We start from the raw sequence: 22,260 nt of genomic DNA, 5'->3' as shown, positions 1-22,260 counted from the left end.
CATCCTTCCACCCACTCACCTCCACCCCTACCACCATCACCCCACCCCCACCACCATACTCCACCCCTACCACCATCACCTCCACCACTACCACCATCACCTCCAACCCTACCACCATCACCTCCTCCACCCCTACCACACCATCACTCCACCACCCCTACCACCATCACCTCCACCCCTACCACCATCACACCTCCACCCCTACCACCATCACCTCCATCCTCACCATCACCCCACCCCACTACCATCACCTCCCACCCCTACCACCATCACCTCCACCCCTACCACCCATCAACCTCCACCCCTACCAACCACCCCCCCACCCCCCCACCACCCACCCACCTCCACCATCACACCATCACCTCCACCCCACCACCATCACCTCCACCCTACCACCACCTCACCCCACCCCACCACCATCACCTCCACCTCCCCTACCACCATCACCCACCCCACATCACCTCCACCCTACCACCATCACCTCCAACCCTACCACCATCACCTCACCCCTACCACCATCACCTCCACCCCTACCACCATCACCTCCACCCCCTACCACCATCACCTCCACCCCTACCACCATCACCCCACCTCTACTACCATCACCTCCATCCTCCTACCATCACCTCCACCCCTCCAACATCACCTCACCCCTACCACCATCACCTCCACCCTCCTACCATCACCTCCACCCCACCACCATCACTCCACCCCCTACCACCATCACTCCACCCCTACCACCACACCTCCAACCCTACCACCACCTCCACCCCTACCACCATCACCACCCTACCACCATCACCTCCACCCTCCACCACCACCTCACCCTACTACCATCACCCAACCTCCACCATCCTCCATCCTTCTACCATCACCTCCACCCCAACCACCATCACCCCAACCCCTACCACCATCACCTCCACTCCTACCACCATCACCTCCACCCCCACCACCATCACCTCCACCCTACTCACCACATCACCTCCACCCCTACCACCATCACCTCCACCCCTACCACCATCACTCCACCCCTACTACCATCACCTCCACCCCTATCACCATCACCTCCACCCCCACCACCATCACCTCCATCCTTCTACCATCACCTCCACCTCCTACCACCATCACCTCCACCCCACCATCACCTCCACCCCACCCATACCTCTACCTCCCAACCATCACCTTCCACCCCTACCACCATCACCTCCACCCCTACCACCATCACCTCCACCCCTACCACCATCACCTCCACCCTCCCTCACCTCACCACCATCACCCCCCCCCACCACCATCACCCCACCCCCACCACCATCACCTCCACCCCCACCACCCTCACCCCACCCCCACCACCACCACCCCCATCCTCCTACCATCACCCTCTACCACCATCACCTCACCCCACCCCATCACCACCACCATCCCTGCACCCCACCACCATCACCTCCACCCCTACCACCATCACCTCCACCCCTACCACCATCACCTCCACCCCTACCACCATCACCTCCACCCTACCACCATCACCTCCACCCCTACCACCATCACCTCCACCCCTACCACCATCACCTCCACCCCACCACCATCACCTCCATCCCTACCACCATCTCTTCCCCCCTCCACCATCACCTCCACCCCCTACACCATCACCTCTGCCTCCCTTCACCCACCTTCCTCTGCCTCCCTACACCATCCACCTTTCCTCACTCCCACATCAACGGCCTCCTCCCTGCACATCCACTCTGCCTCCCTACACCACCCCTCTGCCTCCTACAACCTTCACCTCTTTCCTCCCTACACCATCACCTCTGTCTCCCCTACACCATCTTTGTTCCTCCCCCACCATCACCCTCTCCTCCCCACCACCATCACCCTCTCCCTCCCCACCACCATCACCCTGTCCTCCCCTACCACCATCATCCTCTCTTCCCTACCATCACCCCTCTCCTCCCCTACCACCACCACCACCCTCTCCCCCTATCACTGTCACCTCTCCTCCCTACTACCATCCTTCTCCTCCCTATCCTGCATCACCCTCTCCTCCCTACCACCATCACCCTCTCCTCCCTACTCCTGCATCACCCCTCTCCTCCCTACCACCATCACCCTCTCCTCCCTACCACCATCATCCTCTCCTCCCTACCACCATCACCCTCTCCTCCCTCACCACCTCTCATCATCCCTCTCCTCCCTGCACCATCTCTCTCCTCCCTCTTCCTCTCTCTACCACCATCCTCTCCTTCCCCTACCATTCTCCTCTCCCTCCTACTCCACCCCTCTCCTCCCCTCACCATCACCCTCCTCCCCACACCATTACCCACTCCTCCTCCTACACCACCACCTGCCTCCCTCCCTCACCACCCACCCTTCCCTCCACCCCCTCTCCTCCTCTACACCACCTACCCTCCCTCCCTACACCATCTGCCTCTCCTCCCTTCACCACCTCCTCTCCTCCTACCCACCTCCTCCTCCCCTACCCACATCCTCTCCCTCCCCCCTACACCACCTACCTCTCCTCCCCTACCCACACCTCTCACTCCCTACCACCATCACCCTCTCCTCCCTACACCATCACCCCTCTCCTTCTACCATCTCCCTCTCCTCCCACTACCATCACCCCTCTCCTCCCCACCACCATCACCCTCTCCTCCCTATCTCCTCACCATCTTCTCCCTACCACCATGCCCTCTCCTCCCTACCCATCACCCTCTCCTCCCTACCATCTCCCTCTCCTTCCTACTACCCTACCCTCTCCTCCCTACCCTGTCCCACCCTCTCCTCCCCACCACCCATCACTCTCTCCTCCCCTACCCCACCATCTTCCTCCTCCTCCCTACCACCATCACCCCTCTCCTCCCCTACCCCACCATCACCCCTCCTCCCATCCCCACCACCATCACCCCTCCTCCCCTACCACCATCCCCTCTCCTCCCCTACCATCACCCTCTCCTCCCTACCACACCCTCTCTCCTCCCCACCATCACCCTCTCCTCCCTACCTGATCACCCTCTCCTCCTACTACCATCACCCTCTCCTCCCCTACCACCCATACCCCTCTCCTTCCCCTACCACCCTCTCCTCCCTATCACCATCACCCTCTCCTCCCTACCACCATCACCTCTCCTCCCTACCACCATCACCCTCTCCTCCCTACCACCCATCACCCCTCTCCTCCCTACCACCATCACCCTCTCCTCCCCACCATCACCCTCTCCTCCCTACCATCCCTCTCCTCCCTACCACCCATCACCTCTCCTCCTATCACCGTCACCCTCTCTCCCCTACCACCATCACCCCTCCACCCTACCATCACCCTCTCCTCCCCTACCACCATCACCCTCTCCTCTCCACCATCACCCTCTCTCCCTACCATCACCCTCTCCTCCCCTACCATCACCCCTCTCCCCTCCTACCATCATCACCCTCTCCTCCCTACATCATCCCTCCTCCCCACCATCACCTCTCCTCCCCTACCACCATCACCCTCTCCTCCCTACCATCACCCTCTCCTCCCTACCACCATCACCCTCTCCTCCCCTACCACATCTCCCTCTCCCCTCCCACCACATCACCCCTCCTCCCTACCATCACCCTCTCCTCCCCTACCACCCATCACCCTCTCCTCCCCTACCCACCATCACCCCTCCTCCTACCACCATCACCCTCCTCCTACCACCTCACCCCTCTCCCTCCCCTATCTGTCACCCCTCTCCTCCCTACCACCATCACCCTCTCCTCCCTACCACCATCCCCTCTCCTCCCCTACCACCATCACCCCTCTCCTCCCTACCACCATCCTCCTCCTCCCTACCACCACATCACCTCTCTCCCTACCACCATCACCCTCTCCTCCCCTACCACCCTCACCCTCTCCTCCCCACCACCACCTCCACCCTCTCCTCCCCTACCACCCATCACCTCCTCCTCCCTACCACCCACATCACCCTCTCCCTACCATCACCCTCTCCTCCCCTACCATCACCCTCTCCTCCCTACCCACCACTCCTCCCTCTCCTCCCTCCCACTCCCATCACCCCTCTCCTCCCTACCACCACATCACCCCTCTCCTCCCCTACCCCATCACCCCTCTCCTCCCCTACCACCCATCACCCTCTCCTCCCCTACCACCATCACCCTCTCCCCTCCCTACCACACCATTACCTCTCCTCCACCCAATCACCCTCTCCTCCCCTACCATCCTCTCTCCTCCCCACCACCATCACCCTCTCCTCCCTACCCACCCATCACCATCTCCTCCCTACCACCCATCACCCCTCTCCTCCCTACCACCACACATCCACCCTCCCTCCCTACCACCACATCACCCTCTCCTCCCTACCACCACATCACCCCTCTCCTCCCTACCACCACCATCACCCTCTCCCTACCTACCATCCACCCCTCTCCTCCCCTACCACCACCATCACCTCCTCCTCCCCTACCACCACATCACCCTCTCCTCCCTACCACCATCACCTCTCTCCTCCCTACCACCCACATCACCCTCTCCTCCCTACCACCCCATCCACCCCTCTCCTCCCTACCACCCATCACCCCTCTCCTCCCTACCACCACATCACCCTCTCTCCCTACCACCACTCCCCTCTCCTCCCTACCACCACATCACCCTCTCCTCCCTACCACCATCACTTTTATCTCCCTCTCCTCCCTACCACCACCCTCACCCTCTCCTCCCTACCCATCACCCTCTCCTCCCTACCCACTGTCTACAAACAATTTCGCCAGCAACATAAACAAGAGGTTTGTCCTCTCATTCGCATAAATCGAGGAGTGGACGCAGAGCCACGACTGATGCAAGAGTTTAATTTAGGATTAATCTGGTGGGGGCGCTATGACTGTGGGCCAGCCATGACCTCTGTCTATACTGTACCAGGCGTGCCTTTCCCGTGCGTGTGTATGACTGTATGTTATTTTGTGTTTTACTCTCTCCTCCTGTGTTTTACTGTCCTCTTAGTGTGTGTTATTGTGTGTTACTGTCCCCTTCTGTGTTACTCTGTGTGTGTTACTGTATGTGTTTGTGTACTGTCCTATTCCTGTGTGTGTTACTGTGTTACTGTTCCTTCTGAGCGTGTTGTTGTGTGTTTACTGTCTCCTTAGTTGTTACTGTCCCTTACTGGGTGTGTAACTGTTCCTTCCTGTAGCTGTTATTGTGTGTTACTGTTTCCTTACTGTGTGTTACTGTGTTACTGTTTCCTTCCTGAGCATGTTATTGTGTGTTACTGTCTCCTTACTGGGTGTGTTCTGTTCCTTCCTGAGTGTTATTGTGTTTACTGTCTTTGTGTGTGTTACTGTTCCTTCCTGAGAGTGTTATTGTGTGTTACTGTCTCCTTACTGGGTGTGTGTAACTGTTTCCTTCTGAGCATGTTATTGTGTGTTACTGTCTCCTTACTGGGTGTTACTGTGTTACTGTTCCTTCCTGAGCATGTTATTGTGTGTTACTGTCCCTTACTGAGTGTGTTACTGTTCCTTCCTGAGTGTGTTATTGTTACTGTCCCTTACTGGGTGTGTTACTGTTCCCTTCCTGTGTGTTGCTGTATATGTTACTGTCCCTTGCTGTGCTACTGTTCCTTACTGTGTTACTGTTCTCTACCTGAGCGTGTTATTGTGTTACTGTCCCTTACTGTGTTACTGTTCCCTTCCTGTGTGTTGCTGTGGATGTTACTGCCCTTCCTGTGTTACTGTGTGTTACTGTTCCCTACCTGAGTGTGTTGTGTGTGTTACTGTCCCCTTACTGGGTGTGTTACTGTCCCTTACTTGTGTTACTGTTCCTTCCTGTGTGTGTTTTTGTGTGTTACTGTCCCTTACTGTGTGTTACTGTGCGTGTTACTGTTCCCTTCCTGTGTGTGTTGTGTGTGCAGCCCCTTCCAGTGTGTGTTTTGTGTGTTACTGTCCCTTCCCTGTGTGTTACTGTGTGTGTCACTGTGTTTACTGTCATCTCCTGTGTGTGTTTCTTTGTCTGTTACTGCGTGTTGTGTGTTACTGTGTGTATTACTGTCCCTTCCTGTGTGTGTTACCCTTCTGTGTGTTGTGTGTTACTTTCCTTTCGTGTGTGTTACTGTGTGTCACTGTGTTACTGTCATCTCCTGTGTGTTACTGCGTGTGTTGTGTGTGTTACTTTCCCTCCTGTGTGTGCTTATATGTTTACATGCTGCTGCCCTCTCATGACTATCCATTTACACTGCTGCCCTCTCACGACTACCCATTTACACTGCCTCATGACTACCCATTTACACTGCTGCCTCTCTCATGTATCCATTTACTGCTCATGACTACCCATTTACTGCTGCCATGACTATCCATTTACTGCTGCCCTCTCATGACTACCCATTTACACTGCTGCCCTCTCATGACTATCCATTTACACTGCTGCCCTTTCATGACTCCCATTTTACCTGCTGCCTCTCATGACTACCCATTTACTGTGTCTATACCATTACCGCCCTCTCATACCATTTACTGCTGCCCTCTCAGCTACCCATTTACACTGCTGCCCTCTCATGACTATCCATTTACACTGCTGTCCTCTCATGACTATCCATTTATACTGCTGTCCTCTCATGACTATCCATTTACACTGCTGCCTCTTGTTCTTTACTCCTCTCAGATTTTCACTGCTGCCCTCTCATGACTCCTTACCTGCTGTCCTCTCTTGACTACCCATTTACACTGCTGTCCTCTCATGACTATCCATACACTGCTGTCCTCTCGACTATCCATTTACACTTGTTTACCCATTTACACTGCTGCCCTCTCATGATTACACCGTTCATAATTTCACGGTACATTACCTAATAGCTTCCTGAATACCACAACACACATCTTTAACCCGTGTGACCTCCTGACCTTTGGGGAATTCACTGTTAGCCATGAGAGGAGGTGGGTTGGGGGGTTGGGAGGTGGGGTTGGAGGGAGGAGGAGGTGGGTTGTGGGAGGGAAGGGGTAAGGAAGGCGGAGGAAGGGGTGGGTATGGAGGGCGAGAGGTGGGGGTATAAGGCTGGGGAGGAGGAAGGAAGGAGGGGTTATGGTGGACAGGAAGTAGTGGGATGAGGGGTTATGGTGGGCAGAAGTGGGTGGAAGAGAATGTGGAGAAAGCAGTGGGAGGAAGGAGGTTATGGTGGGCAGAGTTATGGTCAGCAAAAGAAAGTGGGGAGATGAGAAGGAGAAGATTGACAGAATCCCCCAGAGCGATAGGAAGACAAGTCAAAAACACACACACACACACACACACACACACACACACGCACACACACACACACCCACACACACACACACACACACACACACACACACACACACACACACACACACACACACACACACACACACACACACACACACACACACACACACACACACAGCTAATAGGTCCTCTTAGCCTCGATCTTAATGCCCCTGGGTAATAGAAGCATCATACCCGTTAAATAATCATGGCAGAATGCGTAACGTGGGAACCGTGTTAACAGGAAGATAACAGAGAACCATTGGCAAAATTATCACCGTTTGTAGGTGTTTACCGGGTTAGATAAATTAATTACTAAGCTAAGGTGATAATAGACGATCACCTTTTGGTGACATAAGTTAGTTTCTCTCCCCTCTTCCTCCTTATTCTCATCTTCTTTATCTGCCTCTGCCCTTCCTCTTCTTTTTCACCTTCTTCTTTCTTCCACCTTTTTTTCTTCTTCCCTTTCTCCCTGCCTCTTTTCTTCTCCTCCTCTGTCCCTTTTCTTCCTCCTCCTCCCCCTTTTCTTCTCCCCTCCTCTTCTTCTTCTTTCTCCTCTTCCTCAATTCTTCTTCCTCCTTTTCCTTCCTCTCCTCCTCCTTCTCCTATTTTCTTCCTCCTCCTCTTCTTCTTCCTCTCTTCCTCCTCGTCCAGTAGCAAGATCATTTAGTGAAGGCTATGAGTCTAACTCCCCAGGGCCAAGTTTTAATACATTGAGTGTCAGGTGTGAAGAGGATGGTGAAAGAAGAGGAGGGTGAAGAGATAATGAAGAGGAGATGATGAAGATGATGAAGAGGAGAATGAAGAGATGAAGATGAGGATGGGTAAGAGAGGAGGTGAAGAGAGATAATGAAGAGGAGATGATGAAGAGGAGGCTGAAGATGAAAGAGGAGGATGGTGAAGAGAAGAGGAGGGTGAAGAGATAATGAAGAGGAGGAGGGTGAAGAGATGATGAAGAGAAGGGTGAAGAGATGAAGAGGAGGAGGGTGAAGAGATAATGAAGAGATGATGATGAGAGGACTGAAGAGGTTGAAGGAATGAGGAGGTGAAGGAGGTGAAGAGATAATGAAGGAGGGTGAAGAGATGATGAGAGAATGAGAGATGAAGGAGGATGGTGAAGAGGAGGTGTGAAGAGGAGATGATGAGGCTGAAGAGATGATGAAGAGGAGATGATGGGAGGGGTGAAAATGATGGGGAGGTGAAGAGATGATGAAGAGGAGGGTGAAGAGAATGATGGGGTGAGGTGAGATGTGAAGAGATGATGAGGGAGGAGGTGGAAGATGATGAGAGGTGAGATGAGGAGGGTGAAGAGTAGATGATGAAGGGGGTGAAGAGAAGGTGAAGAGATAATGAAGAGATGATGAACAGGAGGTGAAGAGATGATGAGGAGGGTGAAAGGAGGTGAAGATGATGAAGGAGGGTGAGTAGATGAAGGGGAGGGTGAAGAGATGATGAGGTGAAGGAGGAGGTGAGGAGGTGAATGATGATGGATAGGAGGTGAAGAGAGTGAGATAATGAAGAGATGATGAAGGAGGGTGAAGAGACGATGAGGAGAGGGTGAAGGGGAGGTGAGGTGAAGGAGGGTGAAGAGATGATAGTGGAGGTGAAAGAAGAGGGGGTGAAGAGAGGTGAAGAGAAGGGTGAAGAGGATGATAAGAGGAGGGTGGAGAGAGGAGTGAAGAGGAGAGGGTGAAGAGGAGATGATGAAAAAGGATAAAGAAAGGGATAAACAGAAGAGGATAAAGAAGAGGATAAAGAAGGGATAAAGAAAGGATAAGAGAGGATAAGAGAGGATAAAGAGAGGGATAAAGAGAGGATAAGGATAAAGAAGAGGATGAAGGAGGGTGAAATGGGGAGGTGAAGAGGAGGTGAAGAAGAGGAGGGTGAAAGAGGGAGGTGAAGAAGGGAGGGTGTGAAGGGGTGAGAAGAGAGGAAGAGGGTGAAGAGATGGGTGAAGAGGTGGATGAAGAGGAGGTGGATTAAGAGGTGGTGGGTGAAGAGGAGGTGGGTGAAGAGGTGGTGGGTGAAGAGGTGGTGGGTGAAACGGAGGAGACAGTTAACTAATTATTAGAACACCTGTATTAAAGTGTTTCTTTATTTCCCCGTTAGTGCTATACGTTACAAGATAAAGGTTAGCAGTGTGAAGCAGAACAGCTGACATGATCAAATGACTGTGCTGATAAAGGAACAGGAATGCATAAATCACTAAATAATCATCGATGGCATAAATTTGTCAAGTATTATAATTAGGGATTTACATGCTAAAATAATCCAATGCGCACACATTGTATTCTGAGGTCCAAAATGTAAACTCAAAATATTGCAAAATTCCTGAAAATATGAATACAAATTAATATTATAAATCTTACAAAAGTTTCTCATTATCCACGAGGAACAACTTTTCTTTACGTCTTCTGGTCGTCAGATGATTTCTTCATGTCAAAATTGAATTTTTTGCTAAATTTATTGCCATTTTTGCAAAAGTTCTGCAAACAATTTATATATTTTGTTTGTAACATTTTATCAATTCCCATGGGAAATATATTTAATTTATATATTTTGGTCATCAAACGCTATTCCTAATCTCTATTTAACCTTAACACGTTTTTGTACTTTAAAAAAAAAATATGGGGAGGTGGGAACCACATGAACATGTATGAAGCTGCCGCGTACTGAGGGGTAACTTGGCTGATGACGCCATACTGCCCAGGACACACACACAGCCCCTACCATCCACTGGAAACATTAATTTGTATGTTCACTATATTCCTTTTCTTTCCTCCAATAAAAGATTTTGTCTAACGATCCTCCCCCACATGTCAATGTACTTTATGTAAAATAAAGTCATTTCTATAAATTGTACATTTTCAGCCTTTGGCCTGCTAAACTTTTTCAATAAACAGTTAATTATTATTACTACTACATACAGTACACACACACACACCCTCTCTCACAAACACGGACCAATCCTTTTCGCTATTGAGCCTCGCCGAGCCCCGTGAAGTTAAAAATAACGTAATTACAGGTAGGACGGGTAAATGTGATGACAAGAATGTGGGGAGGACGAAATTAACACGTCAGTCCTTAATTAATGTACTGAACCAAACTGTGTCGACAAGAAATAACAATTTATCACGTACTCATCACTGGAGGAATCAATAACATCATTTATCACGTAGTTATCACTGGAGGTTCAATAACATAAATTATCACGTACTCGTCACTGGAGGTTCAATAACATTATTTATCACGTAGTTATCACTGGAGGTTCAATAACATAATTTATCACGTACTCGTCACTGGAGGTTCAATAACATCATTTATCACGTACTCGTCACTGGAGGTTCAATAACATCATTTATCACGTACTCGTCACTGGAGGTTCAATAACATCATTTATCATGTAGTCATCACTAGAGGTTCAATAACGTCATTTATCATGTAGTCATCACTAGAGGTTCAATAACGTCATTTATCATGTAGTCATCACTGGAGGTTCAATAACGTCATTTATCACGTACTCATCACTGGAGGTTCAATAACATCATTTATCACGTACTCGTCACTGGAGGTTCAATAACATCATTTATCACGTACTCGTCACTGGAGGTTCAATAACATCATTTATCACGTACTCGTCACTGGAGGTTCAATAACATCATTTATCATGTAGTCATCACTAGAGGTTCAATAACGTCATTTATCATGTAGTCATCACTAGAGGTTCAATAACGTCATTTATCATGTAGTCATCACTGGAGGTTCAATAACGTCATTTATCACGTACTCATCACTGGAGGTTCAATAACATCATTTATCACGTACTCGTCACTGGAGGTTCAATAACATCATTTATCACGTACTCGTCACTGGAGGTTCAATAACATCATTTATCACGTACTCGTCACTGGAGGTTCAATAACATCATTTATCATGTAGTCATCACTGGAGGTTCAATAACATCATTTATCAAGTACTCGTCACTGGAGGTTCAATAACATCATTTATCACGTACTCGTCACTGGAGGTTCAATAATGTCATTTATCGTGTAGTCATCACTGCAGGTTCAATAACGTCATTTATCATGTAGTCATCACTGGAGGTTCAATAACGTCATTTATCACGTACTCATCACTGGAGGTTCAATAACATCATTTATTACGTACTCGTCACTGGAGGTTCAATAATGTCATTTATCATGTAGTCATCACTGGAGGTTCAATAACGTCATTTATCATGTAGTCATCACTAGAGGTTCAATAACGTCATTTATCACGTACTCGTCACTGGAGGTTCAATAACATCATTTATCACGTACTCGTCACTGGAGGTTCAATAACATCATTTATCATGTAGTCATCACTGGAGGTTCAATATAACATCATTTATCATGTAGTCATCACTAGAGGTTCAATAACGTCATTTATCATGTAGTCATCACTGGAGGTTCAATAACATCATTTATCACGTACTCGTCACTGGAGGTTCAATAATGTCATTTATCGTGTAGTCATCACTGGAGGTTCAATAACGTCATTTATCATGTAGTCATCACTGGAGGTTCAATAACGTCATTTATCACGTACTCATCACTGGAGGTTCAATAACATCATTTATCATGTAGTCATCACTGGAGGTTCAATAACGTCATTTATCATGTAGTCATCACTGGAGGTTCAATAACATCATTTATCACGTACTCATCACTGGAGGTTCAATAACATCATTTATCACGAACTCGTCACTGGAGGTTCAATAACATCATTTATCATGTAGTCATCACTGGAGGTTCAATAACATCATTTATCATGTAGTCATCACTGGAGGTTCAATAACATCATTTATCACGTACTCGTCACTGGAGGTTCAATAACATCATTTATCATGTAGTCATCACTGGAGGTTCAATAACATCATTTATCACGTACTCGTCACTGGAGGTTCAATAACATCATTTATCATGTAGTCATCACTGGAGGTTCAATAACGTCATTTATCATGTAGTCATCACCGGGGTTCAATAACGTCATTTATCATGTAGTCATCACTGGGGGTTCAATAACATCATGTATCATGTACTCATCACCGGGGTTCAATAACGTCATTTATCACGTAGTCATCACTGGGGTTCAATAACGTCATTTATCACGTAGTCATCACTGGGGTTCAATAATTCTCAGAGCAGTTGTGTTCAATAGAAGGAAACATCGGGGTGAGTTAACGTCAGCGAGTAATTGGACCGGTGGACGGCATCAAGTGGGCGTGTCCGATTGAAAAGAATACACGGCTATGTGGGCATACTGTGCTATGATTGGTCCCCGGCTCACTGTGACGTCAGCTAGTCTCCCTCCTACAACTGGAGCCCTACCAATCACAAACTTTAACCGAACTGAAGCTTTTAACGTAGCCTTACATATATTTAACCTAGCCAAACCTATCCCTCACACCACAAACCTAACCTAACCTAACCATGACTCTAGTGGGAGAAACATAGATGACGTCAGAGTGGGGTAAGGACCAATGAATGAACGTCACCGCCCGGGAATACAAATATTTATTATTATTATATCCACAACCCCCTGACGGAGACACGATGATCCTCCCCATACTGGCCAGATATTTTGTAAATAATATTGATTATGTGTTAAAGGAATATCCTTCCTTCCTTAGGCTTTAGTAAGCCCCTTTATAATATTTATACTGTATATACTTGTCACACTTGCCAGATGCTTCTGGTGTCATTGAACAGGGGTACCTAGTGACAGCACTAGGATCCCGCTTCCTCTATCAAGGAATAAACAATTGAAATTGAAAATTGAATTATTATTATTATTAATATTATTATTATTAATATTATTATTAATATTATTATTATTATTATTATTATTATTATTATTATTTTACATTCTAGCAAACCAAATGGAAATAATCACCATCACAGCAGTAGAGAGATATTTAGTTATCGGCTAAGAATATACACAGGGCCAGGCAACTCTACGCACACATGATCCCAGACAGGCACACACACACACATGTACGCACTAGGTCAAGCACACACGTATACATGGCGTCATACAAGTGCACACGTTCATGCACAAGTGGTAACACTCATACACGGTTCTGCTGACGGGGAGAGGAGGTCCTACAGGGAAATTCATTAAGACAAGAGAAAATATTTAATGACAGAGTTAGGCGGGGGAAACGTTGGCTTGATAAACAAAGAGACGGGTGTGTGGACTATGACACACACACACACACACACACACACACACACGAGCGCGCGCGCAAAGGAAAAAAAATGGATTGGGGCATTTAGTTGTTCATAGTTTGCCAGCCTGTCTGTATCCATCTGTCGGGTAATAGTTTATCTGTCAACCTGTCGGCTGAGTTTATCTGACAAAGTGTCTATCTCTGTCGACTGAGAGTTTATTGGTTAGCCTGTCTGTCACTCTTTTCGGCTGACAGTTTATCTGCCAACCTGTCTTTGTCTGTCGGCTGTGAGTTTATCTGTCAGCCAGTCTGTCTATCTCTGTCGGCTGAGAGCTTATCTGCCAGCCTGGGTCGGCTGTGAGTATTTGATCAGCCTGTTTATCTATCAACAATGCCAACCAAGCGCCAATAAACCTCACTCGCTTTAACATTACAAACTCAAGACTTAACTCTTACTTCTTTTTTTTTTTAGATTACCCCCGAGGGGGCTAGTTTATTGGGCACCCCCTTACATCCTGTGCAAGGTGAAGCACAGAAGCGTTTACAGCGTCCATCTGGGACTCTTACTAAATCTTAAACCTTGACCCGAGCACATCAGTCAAGGTCAAGAGGTCAAATTCTAAAAAAAAATATTCCTTCCTCCTTTCTCCTCGCTTTTTTGCTCCTCCTCCTTCATCCTTCCTTCTTCCTCCTCCTCCTCCTTCCTTCCTCCTCCTTCCTTCTACTTCCTTCTTCCTCCTAATTCCTTCTTCCTTCCTTACTTCCTTCTTCCTCCTCCCGAGAAGGAGACGAGGAAACCGGTGGTATTGTTCAAACATGAAAAGTCAATACCCGGTAAAATGGTTCCTCTTGATTACCCTAATGTATGCCTATGTCTACCTCCCTAAATACCAGATAGGTGTGTGTCAGATGGAGACGGGGAGAACCATCCGTCTTGTTAGATCATGGATGAGAGAGAGAATATTACTCACCTCCTTGAGCTTGTTGGTGACCCACTCCTTGATCTTGGCCGCCTTAGCCTCCACCTTCTTGGCGTCCTGCAGCCGAAGTTGTCTCTGAAAGATGACATGTGTAAGAACCTCCACCTGATCCATGGGTGTCCGTCCTCATAGACATCAGTTACGCCACACCCCAAATCTAACCTAACCCAACCCAACCTAACCCAACCCAACCTAACCCAACCCTAACCTAACCTCGACCTGTTAATGGGCCCCAGTCGTCAAAGCACCAGTTATACAAGGCCCCCAACTTAACCTAACCATTACGAGGGCAAAATAATTCTGACCGAGGCTCATTAGGACTGCGGCCCATTATGAGTGAAGCTCTCGGGTACTGTATGGGGCCAATGAGGCTTGAATTCCCTTGGACTGGGGCCCATTAGGACTGGGGCTTATCTATCCAGTAACCACCTGTTTTACTCTCTCATTTGAGGAGTTGAATAAAGTTGAGTTTAAAAGGAATAGATTTTAGTGATAATTACCAAGAGACGGGTAGATCTACAGGCGAACATAAAGGTGAACATATATACGGATTTAATTACATATAGTATATAGATAAATGATAAATATAATACAAGCTTAACACAACCCAAGAAAAATACATGAATCAGTAAGCAGACTGACTGACATAAGTATATAGAAACAATTAACGGTTATCTTGTACAGTATAAGCTCCATACAATGAAATGACTATAATGATACACACATCGAGATAAATATACGAATAAATAAATTAAGAGATGAACAGACACATACAAACAATGATAAATATTAGAGATGTATGAATTAATATATTGATAATATTATGTACAAATAGAAAGAGTGTTTGCAACGATAAATATACTCTATGAATGACAAGAGAAGTTAGGTTCAGCTGGCAGGACAATAAACCTTTAAATACTGATACTTTATTATGTATTAACTAATCAGGCAGTGGATAGTTCAACGGTCCCATATCCCGATAGTGATGGCAATCTTAGCCAGGCACTGATCACCCTACCCTAACATAACGGTTTTGTTAACACTCACGAAATTTAGCGAGAGGTCGAGGCTGGTTCCCTGGTCTGGCCTCGAGTATTCAGAGGTTCGCGCGTTATATATCTCCGTAAATGGTGATAAGGCAACAAACTAATTAAGATGAGGTCTTCTGTGTAATTTAGATACCACTTTGGCCATCGTCGCAGATTACGAGAGCCAGTTAGAGACCTTCTAATATCATGTAAACAAAACAGATTAACCCATTTAATACGACCACCATCGACCATTTAAACTAACCCAGTCACTCGGTGTGTATCTCAGGAGAGGTAGGTATTGACACTTCCTCCAAAATTCATCGCCAAGGAGAGATAATTAATAGCTATCGTCTCTTGTCGTACGAGCAAGGCGCCAGCATCGAGAGCTTATGGGGGTCCGTCCCGTATCAATGGCCGCCAACGATTAATTCAATTTAAACCATGATTGAAGCAGCCAAGTCTTGCCTCTATACGTTTCGATCTATCTTTGTTTTTTTTTTAATTTTCTTTAACCCTCTTCCATGCTTCTTTACCTTCCATCCTCCTCCTATTCCGCCTCTCATGCTTTCTCCCAGTCAATACACCAATCCATTTTATCCTTCCCGCCTCCTCTCCTTCCTCATTCTCCTCCGCCTCAATCTTTCCCGACATTCACCCTCATCTCTCTCATCGTTCTCATTCCCTCAGCCTTTTCATGCCTTCAAAATTATTATTCTTTCTTCTCGTCACCCTACTTCTTCCATCATCACTTCCGTTCTTCTAGTTCCATCATTTTCACGAATGTTGTTTCCCTCCCGCTTACATCTCTTCTCTCTTGCTATTAATTTTGTCTCTTCCATTCTTTTAGTAGTTCTTTTAGCTCGCATTCCCTTCCGCCTATCCTTTTTTTCATCCATCCATCTAACCTTCTCCCCCATTCTCCTCTGCCTCTCCCACTCAGCGTACTTCAACCATCCTTTTCCATCCTTCGCATCCTTCTTGCTTTCAAACTCATTCTTCTTTGTTTTCTCATTCTCTCTTCCATCCTCCTATCCATTCTATTACTCTCATCCTTCACTCCCTTCCACCTCACATTCCTTCCTACCTGTGCCCCTTCAACTATCACTCCCCCAATATAACTTCCCAAATGAACAATATCAGGTTAAATGGCGCCTGAGCTCGACACACGACACCCTGGCGTTAAAAAGCAATATCTGGCCTAAATGGTTCCTCCCCCGCGGGAGATAATGGCCCGCTCCACGTCAGCCTGGGTGGGTGATTTCCTGCCAACCCCCGCCAAGGAGGACCCCACCAACGCCAGTCACACACATCTCGAACACGTCAAACTCGATAAGCACTCATCACTTGACGGGGAACTGTAATTCAAAACTGAGAATTCAGGAAAAGAAACTTGTACATAAACACAAGCACATATTAATACTTATACACAAAGTAATTCCCGCCAAACGCTGCTAACAATAACCCGCCAAATAATGCCCGACACACTCGAACGCGCCATTCTCACTAATCACTTATCACCTGATTGGGAGGCTACTGATGAGATACTGTGCCTTAATTCTCATGGAAACTTACGTTAATTTATCGATTCGCCTTTACCTCTATCCAAATGTGGTCTCATGACCAGCTTAAGGGAGGAAATAAGATGTAAATCCTAGATTACAGGCAGCACATCTGGGCCTTCCGTATCGACAACTATTTAATAAAGATATAAGCCTATACAGTTATCTCACACGCGTTTTCAAATTGGCTTTCACACACACACACACACACACACACACACACACACACACTGATAGATATAAGAATAGCACCATCCCATCTACTGTGTTGTTAAAATAATAAACAGCTCCTGATTTATGTACTGCACAGCCCTGTAAATGTATTGAACGTATATTATTATGTCTAAATCACATGTAAATTTGTAAATTTTCAGCCACCGGCTGCAACTCTATTAATAAACCGTTTATTATTATTATTATTATTATTATTATTATTATTATTACAGACACACTAATGGCTATTCAGGGATTTCCACGGTGGCGAATGTCTGATGGTAACCTTGCTAGCAAACATCAACAAAAAACTATTTTACTAGCTAAGATTGGCAACAAGTTACCTCATGAAAAAAGGCAAAATGACAACACACTTACTCTTAAACATACAAGTATTATGATGCAGGCAAACTAGACTGACGATTAACCCAGCGAGCAAACGGACCCGCCCCGCCATGCCATGCCCCGCCCTCATATCCCCAGCGACCGTCACACATCATACGCGGCCAGACACAAACTAGCAGATCATACGAGCCCCAATAGCTTTACTAATACTCGCACTGTTGACATTTGCAACATCGGTATATTTCCATACACAAGCGATGAGGATTTTGATAAAGAGCGAACGGATATGTCGAGAGTTGTCCGGGGGGTAACAGTTGAATGTATAATGTAGAGGGCGCCACCGAGGCACTGAGACTGAGGGATATCTATAATGTATTTGGTTATTCTTCCTTTTATAATCTTTATCAGTTTTTTTCATCCCCCTTTTCTTTGTAAAATTTATTACTTATTTCACCTCTTCTTCCTCCTTTATTCTAACTTATCTGTGCCTTTCATTTCTCCTCTCATCCCCTCACGAATTCTTTTTCATGTCCCTCCTTTCTCCATTATCTTTGGTTCTCTCTTCCTATTCTACCCCTCTCATTCAATCCGTCCGTCCTCCCTCTCATTCTGTCTGTCCGCCCTCCCTCTCATTCAATCCGTCCGTCCTCCCTCTCATTCTGTCTGTCCGCCCTCCCTCTCATTCAATCCGTCCGTCCTCCCTCTCATTCTGTCTGTCCGCCCTCCCTCTCATTCAATCCGTCCGTCCTCCCTCTCATTCTGTCTGTCCGCCCTCCCTTTCATTCAATCCGTCCGTCCTCTTCCATTCCGTCCGTCCCATTCTATCTGTTTACTTATAATCTGTACTATCTCCTTACCATCACTGCCTCCAACACTACCACCGTGACCAGCAACTCTCACCACCACCCTTCACCACCACCACCCTACCCACCCCACCACTACCCCTTACCACCCCCATCACCACCCTTTATCACCATTAACACCCCTCACCACTACCCCTTACCACCCCCATCACCACCCTTTATCACCATTAACACCCCTCACCACTACCCCTACCACCACCCCACTTACCACCGTGACCAGCACCCCCGTCTATCACCATTAACACTACCACAAGGCACTACTCACCTGTTCCTCCACCTGGGTCGAGAGAGTGGTGATGACAGCTTCCTTCTCCACCATCTCCACCTGCAGATCGTCAATGTCCTCAACGCCGTCCACTCTGATTCCACCAGCAACGTCACTCCCTCCTCCACCGCCGGCACTCCACTCCAGCCTCCGTTCCATCACGCGAACCTGAAGAAGGAACAACTGGGAGTTAGTACACAGGTAATACAAGTTAGTAAGAGAAGTAACACAGGTATTAAAGTCAGTAACATAAGTAACATATTAGAGGTCAGTAACAGATAAGTAACAGGTATTAGAGGTCGGTAACATAAGTAACACAGATATTAGAGGTCAGTAACAGACAAGTAACACAGGTATTAGAAGTCAGTAGCATAAGTAACACGGATAATAATAAAAATAAAATAATAAAAGTCCGTAACAACTAAGAAATAAGAAATAGGTAAATAAAGTCAGAAACAGATAATAAAAGTTAATAGCAAAATAAGTCGGTAACAGATAAAGATAATGTTACTTAAAAAAATAATCATAATCTCGCGACACCCGACTGATACCGAGACAATTTTTTTATACATTAATAGTGAAGGAACTACTATATACACAGGGTTCTTAAGTACAAATTGTATGAATGAATAATAATAAAAATAACAATAATAACAATAATAATAATAGTAGTAGTAGTAATAATAATAATAACAATAATAAATTACTGTACTGGCTTGAAAAATTTTAAGTTGGCTAATAAGGTAATGTGCTTTGGAAAGGTGAGATCTGGTTTGGTTTGGTTTGGGTAGGCTAGGGTAGGGTAGGGTAGGGTAGGGTAGGGTAATGTACGGTATGTTAGGTTTGGTTTGGTTTGGTTGTGAGGCTAAGTGAAGTTAGTTTAGGTTAAGTTAGTTTAGGTTAAGTTAGTTTAGGCTAAGTTAGTTTAGGTTAAGTTAGTTTAGGTTAAGTTTAGGTTAAGTTAAGATAGGTTAAGTTAAGATAGGTTAAGTTAGTTTAAGTTAAGTTAGGTTAAATTAGGATTAGGTTAAGTTAGTTTAGGTTAAAGTTAGATTAGACTAGGCTAGGCTAGGCTAGGCTAGGCTGAGGCATTAATTATGGAGGTAAAAATAAAGTGGCGCTTGACTGAGGTGGGCCGTGTGTCAGGGAGGGTCCGGGCCTCGCTTGACCCATTACGGACTTACACTAATCCTGGCTTAAGCTTTTGCTCTCTGTCCTGTCCTGCCCCACGCTCGCGTCCACACACACACACACGACGAGATAAAATTACTGTACACACACACACACACACACACACACACACACACACACACACACACACACACACACGAATAGTAAGAGGAATTGAACCCGGAGTGTACCATGACTGGGGCCCAAATTCTACTGTTAGGCTGGAGTAAGTCAAGTTGGGGCCTAACTGACAGCTGGGGCATATCTGACAGCTGGGACCTATCTGACAGCTGGGACCCATATGAGATCTGGGGCCTATCTGACAGCTGGGGCCTACATGACGAGTACCAAAGGTCAGCAGTGTGAACTCCACGGATACACCCCGCCCCGGTTCACTGTCATGCCCCGCCTGGCGAAGGAACAGATTGAAGCCAGTTCTTTAAATTTTTGGTTCGGCACAGCTCACTTTTCTCTTCCTTCATCATCTTGTGTTCGGTATATCGCTATCTACCTCACTGACTGACTAACTCACCACTCACTGGCAGATATAAATACTACCAGTAATATATTGCCGAATTCTGCTAATATTAGACTAACTTGATTTAAATAATTAAACTTAACAAAATTCAAGTAGTTTTGTCAGTAACGGAGAACAAGCAGACGTTACAAAACTCTGGCACCTCGCTCTAGTGCCGCCTGGTGCTACAGTCACACGTCCTTCTCTCACTGAACACCTCCCACACACATACTCGCTACTGAAGGGTGTTAGTGCGTCCCATAGGTATAAATGCCCGTTTGAGACAGTGAAAAAAAAGTTCGCTGTGTATTAAGCCTTCAGAACGCAAGTGGTTGGCACTGCACTCGACCACCTTGATTTCCCTAAACTGTAATGTTAGGTACCCATCTACAGCTGAGTCGACTGGAAATGTCCTGTTATCAAACCAACGATCCTCAGGACAGAAGGAAAGCGATGTTAAGATGATATGAAGACGAAGTTCCCAAGGCCACTGAGAAGACACCATTTCACTACCCATGGCAACTCCTAAAGGCTGAAATATGGTTAAAAAAAAGCCTCCAAGAACGAACATGGCAACTCCACCAAACTGGGCGATCATACGCGTCACATCCATATACATTAACCCAAATCGCCTCCCTCCCTGCCTGCCTGCCTCTCCCCGGGCGGGCCATCTTACTCTGAAACACACCAACTCAAAATCGAATTCGGGCCAATCTTGCACGAGCCGAACCTAACCCAACTTGCTCCCTGACGAACAGCACTCGAGGGAGGACGGCGGGGAATGGCGTCCACCTTGGGTCATCTTCAGGGTCATTCCAATGTCAGGTAGGTCAAATATAATGTGTGGTGAATGTAGTTTGTTCGTAATCATCTGGAGATACCTACAGTTTTAATAAAGACGAGGTTTAATGGTTTATTGACGAACAATTTACAAATATGATGATTATAGACGAATGTGTTGAAAAGTAGAATGTTTACAGACGACTGTTGGTAATTTTGTAATGTTTATAGATGTATAGATGCATTACAAAATATGTTTAAAGTTACAAACGACTGTTAAAGTTATATGAATGAGAAAGCGCTGCAAAAAAAGTTTTTTAATATTTTACAGATGAATATTATTAAACAAAGGCAAGGTTTAACTCCTATGGATACTTGTATATTTAGTCAAAATAGATTATATAGATAAAAATTTGAACTTATAACGATCATAGTTATTACTGATGAAGGCTCAACTATGTGTCAAGGTACAAAAATATTAACCGAAAATTAGTATAAAAATTATAATCTCCAGGAAGCGAAGAAGTTAAGGCAGGTAAAAGGTCTCGACGGTTACACACTACATCAAGGTCAAGTCTTACAGGTTACAACGTCGTGTGGCAAGTCGGCTCTTAAAGCTTTATACAGTGCCCCAAGCTTATAGTACCGTACTGCAGTGAAGTCAATAGGTTACAGTACTCGGACAGATCAACAGTGGGCGTTACAATCACAGGATTATGCTGCTTGCCGAGTTAACTCGAAGTTACAGCTTCCCTTAAAGGGATACGCTGGGCGTTACAGTTACAAGAGACAAGTCAAGTTACAGATACATACAAGAGACCTAATTGTATACCGAGTTAGCCCTACAGGTTACAGCAGCCCAGGCAGATCAACCCCCCAAGTTATATTATACAACACCATGTATCGAGTCGTCTAAAAAAAAAAAAAAGTTATATACAGCATCGTTATGGCAGGTCAGCTGTAAAGGTCAGTGTTCCGGGACGTGAGGTCAACAGGGTGCCGTCGTCCGAGGGAAGGAGGAAGGGGAGGGAGGAGGGAGGGAGGGAGGGAGGAGGGAGGGAGGGAGGCAGGGAGGAGGAGGGAGGAGGA

At 46.6% G+C, this 22,260-nt stretch overlaps 1 protein-coding gene across 1 annotated transcript in view; it reads right to left on the bottom strand.

Moving 5' to 3' along the window:
- Positions 1 to 18,875, bottom strand: part of LOC121876154 (uncharacterized protein CG43867-like) — a gene marked incomplete in the record, with an annotated part of 144,279 nt that extends 125,404 nt beyond the window's left edge. Inside the window, 2 exon segments of the mRNA XM_042381091.1 lie at positions 14,420 to 14,503; positions 18,705 to 18,875. Of these exon segments, the coding sequence (XP_042237025.1) occupies positions 14,420 to 14,503; positions 18,705 to 18,863 (243 nt within the window).
- Positions 18,876 to 22,260: the final 3,385 nt, after the last annotated feature.

The sequence above is a fragment of the Homarus americanus genome, unplaced genomic scaffold, assembly GCF_018991925.1.
Source record: "Homarus americanus isolate GMGI-L3 unplaced genomic scaffold, GMGI_Hamer_2.0 scaffold34921, whole genome shotgun sequence".
Classification (NCBI taxonomy): Eukaryota; Metazoa; Arthropoda; class Malacostraca; order Decapoda; family Nephropidae; genus Homarus; species Homarus americanus.
This window is presented reverse-complemented; position numbering and strand designations above follow the sequence as displayed.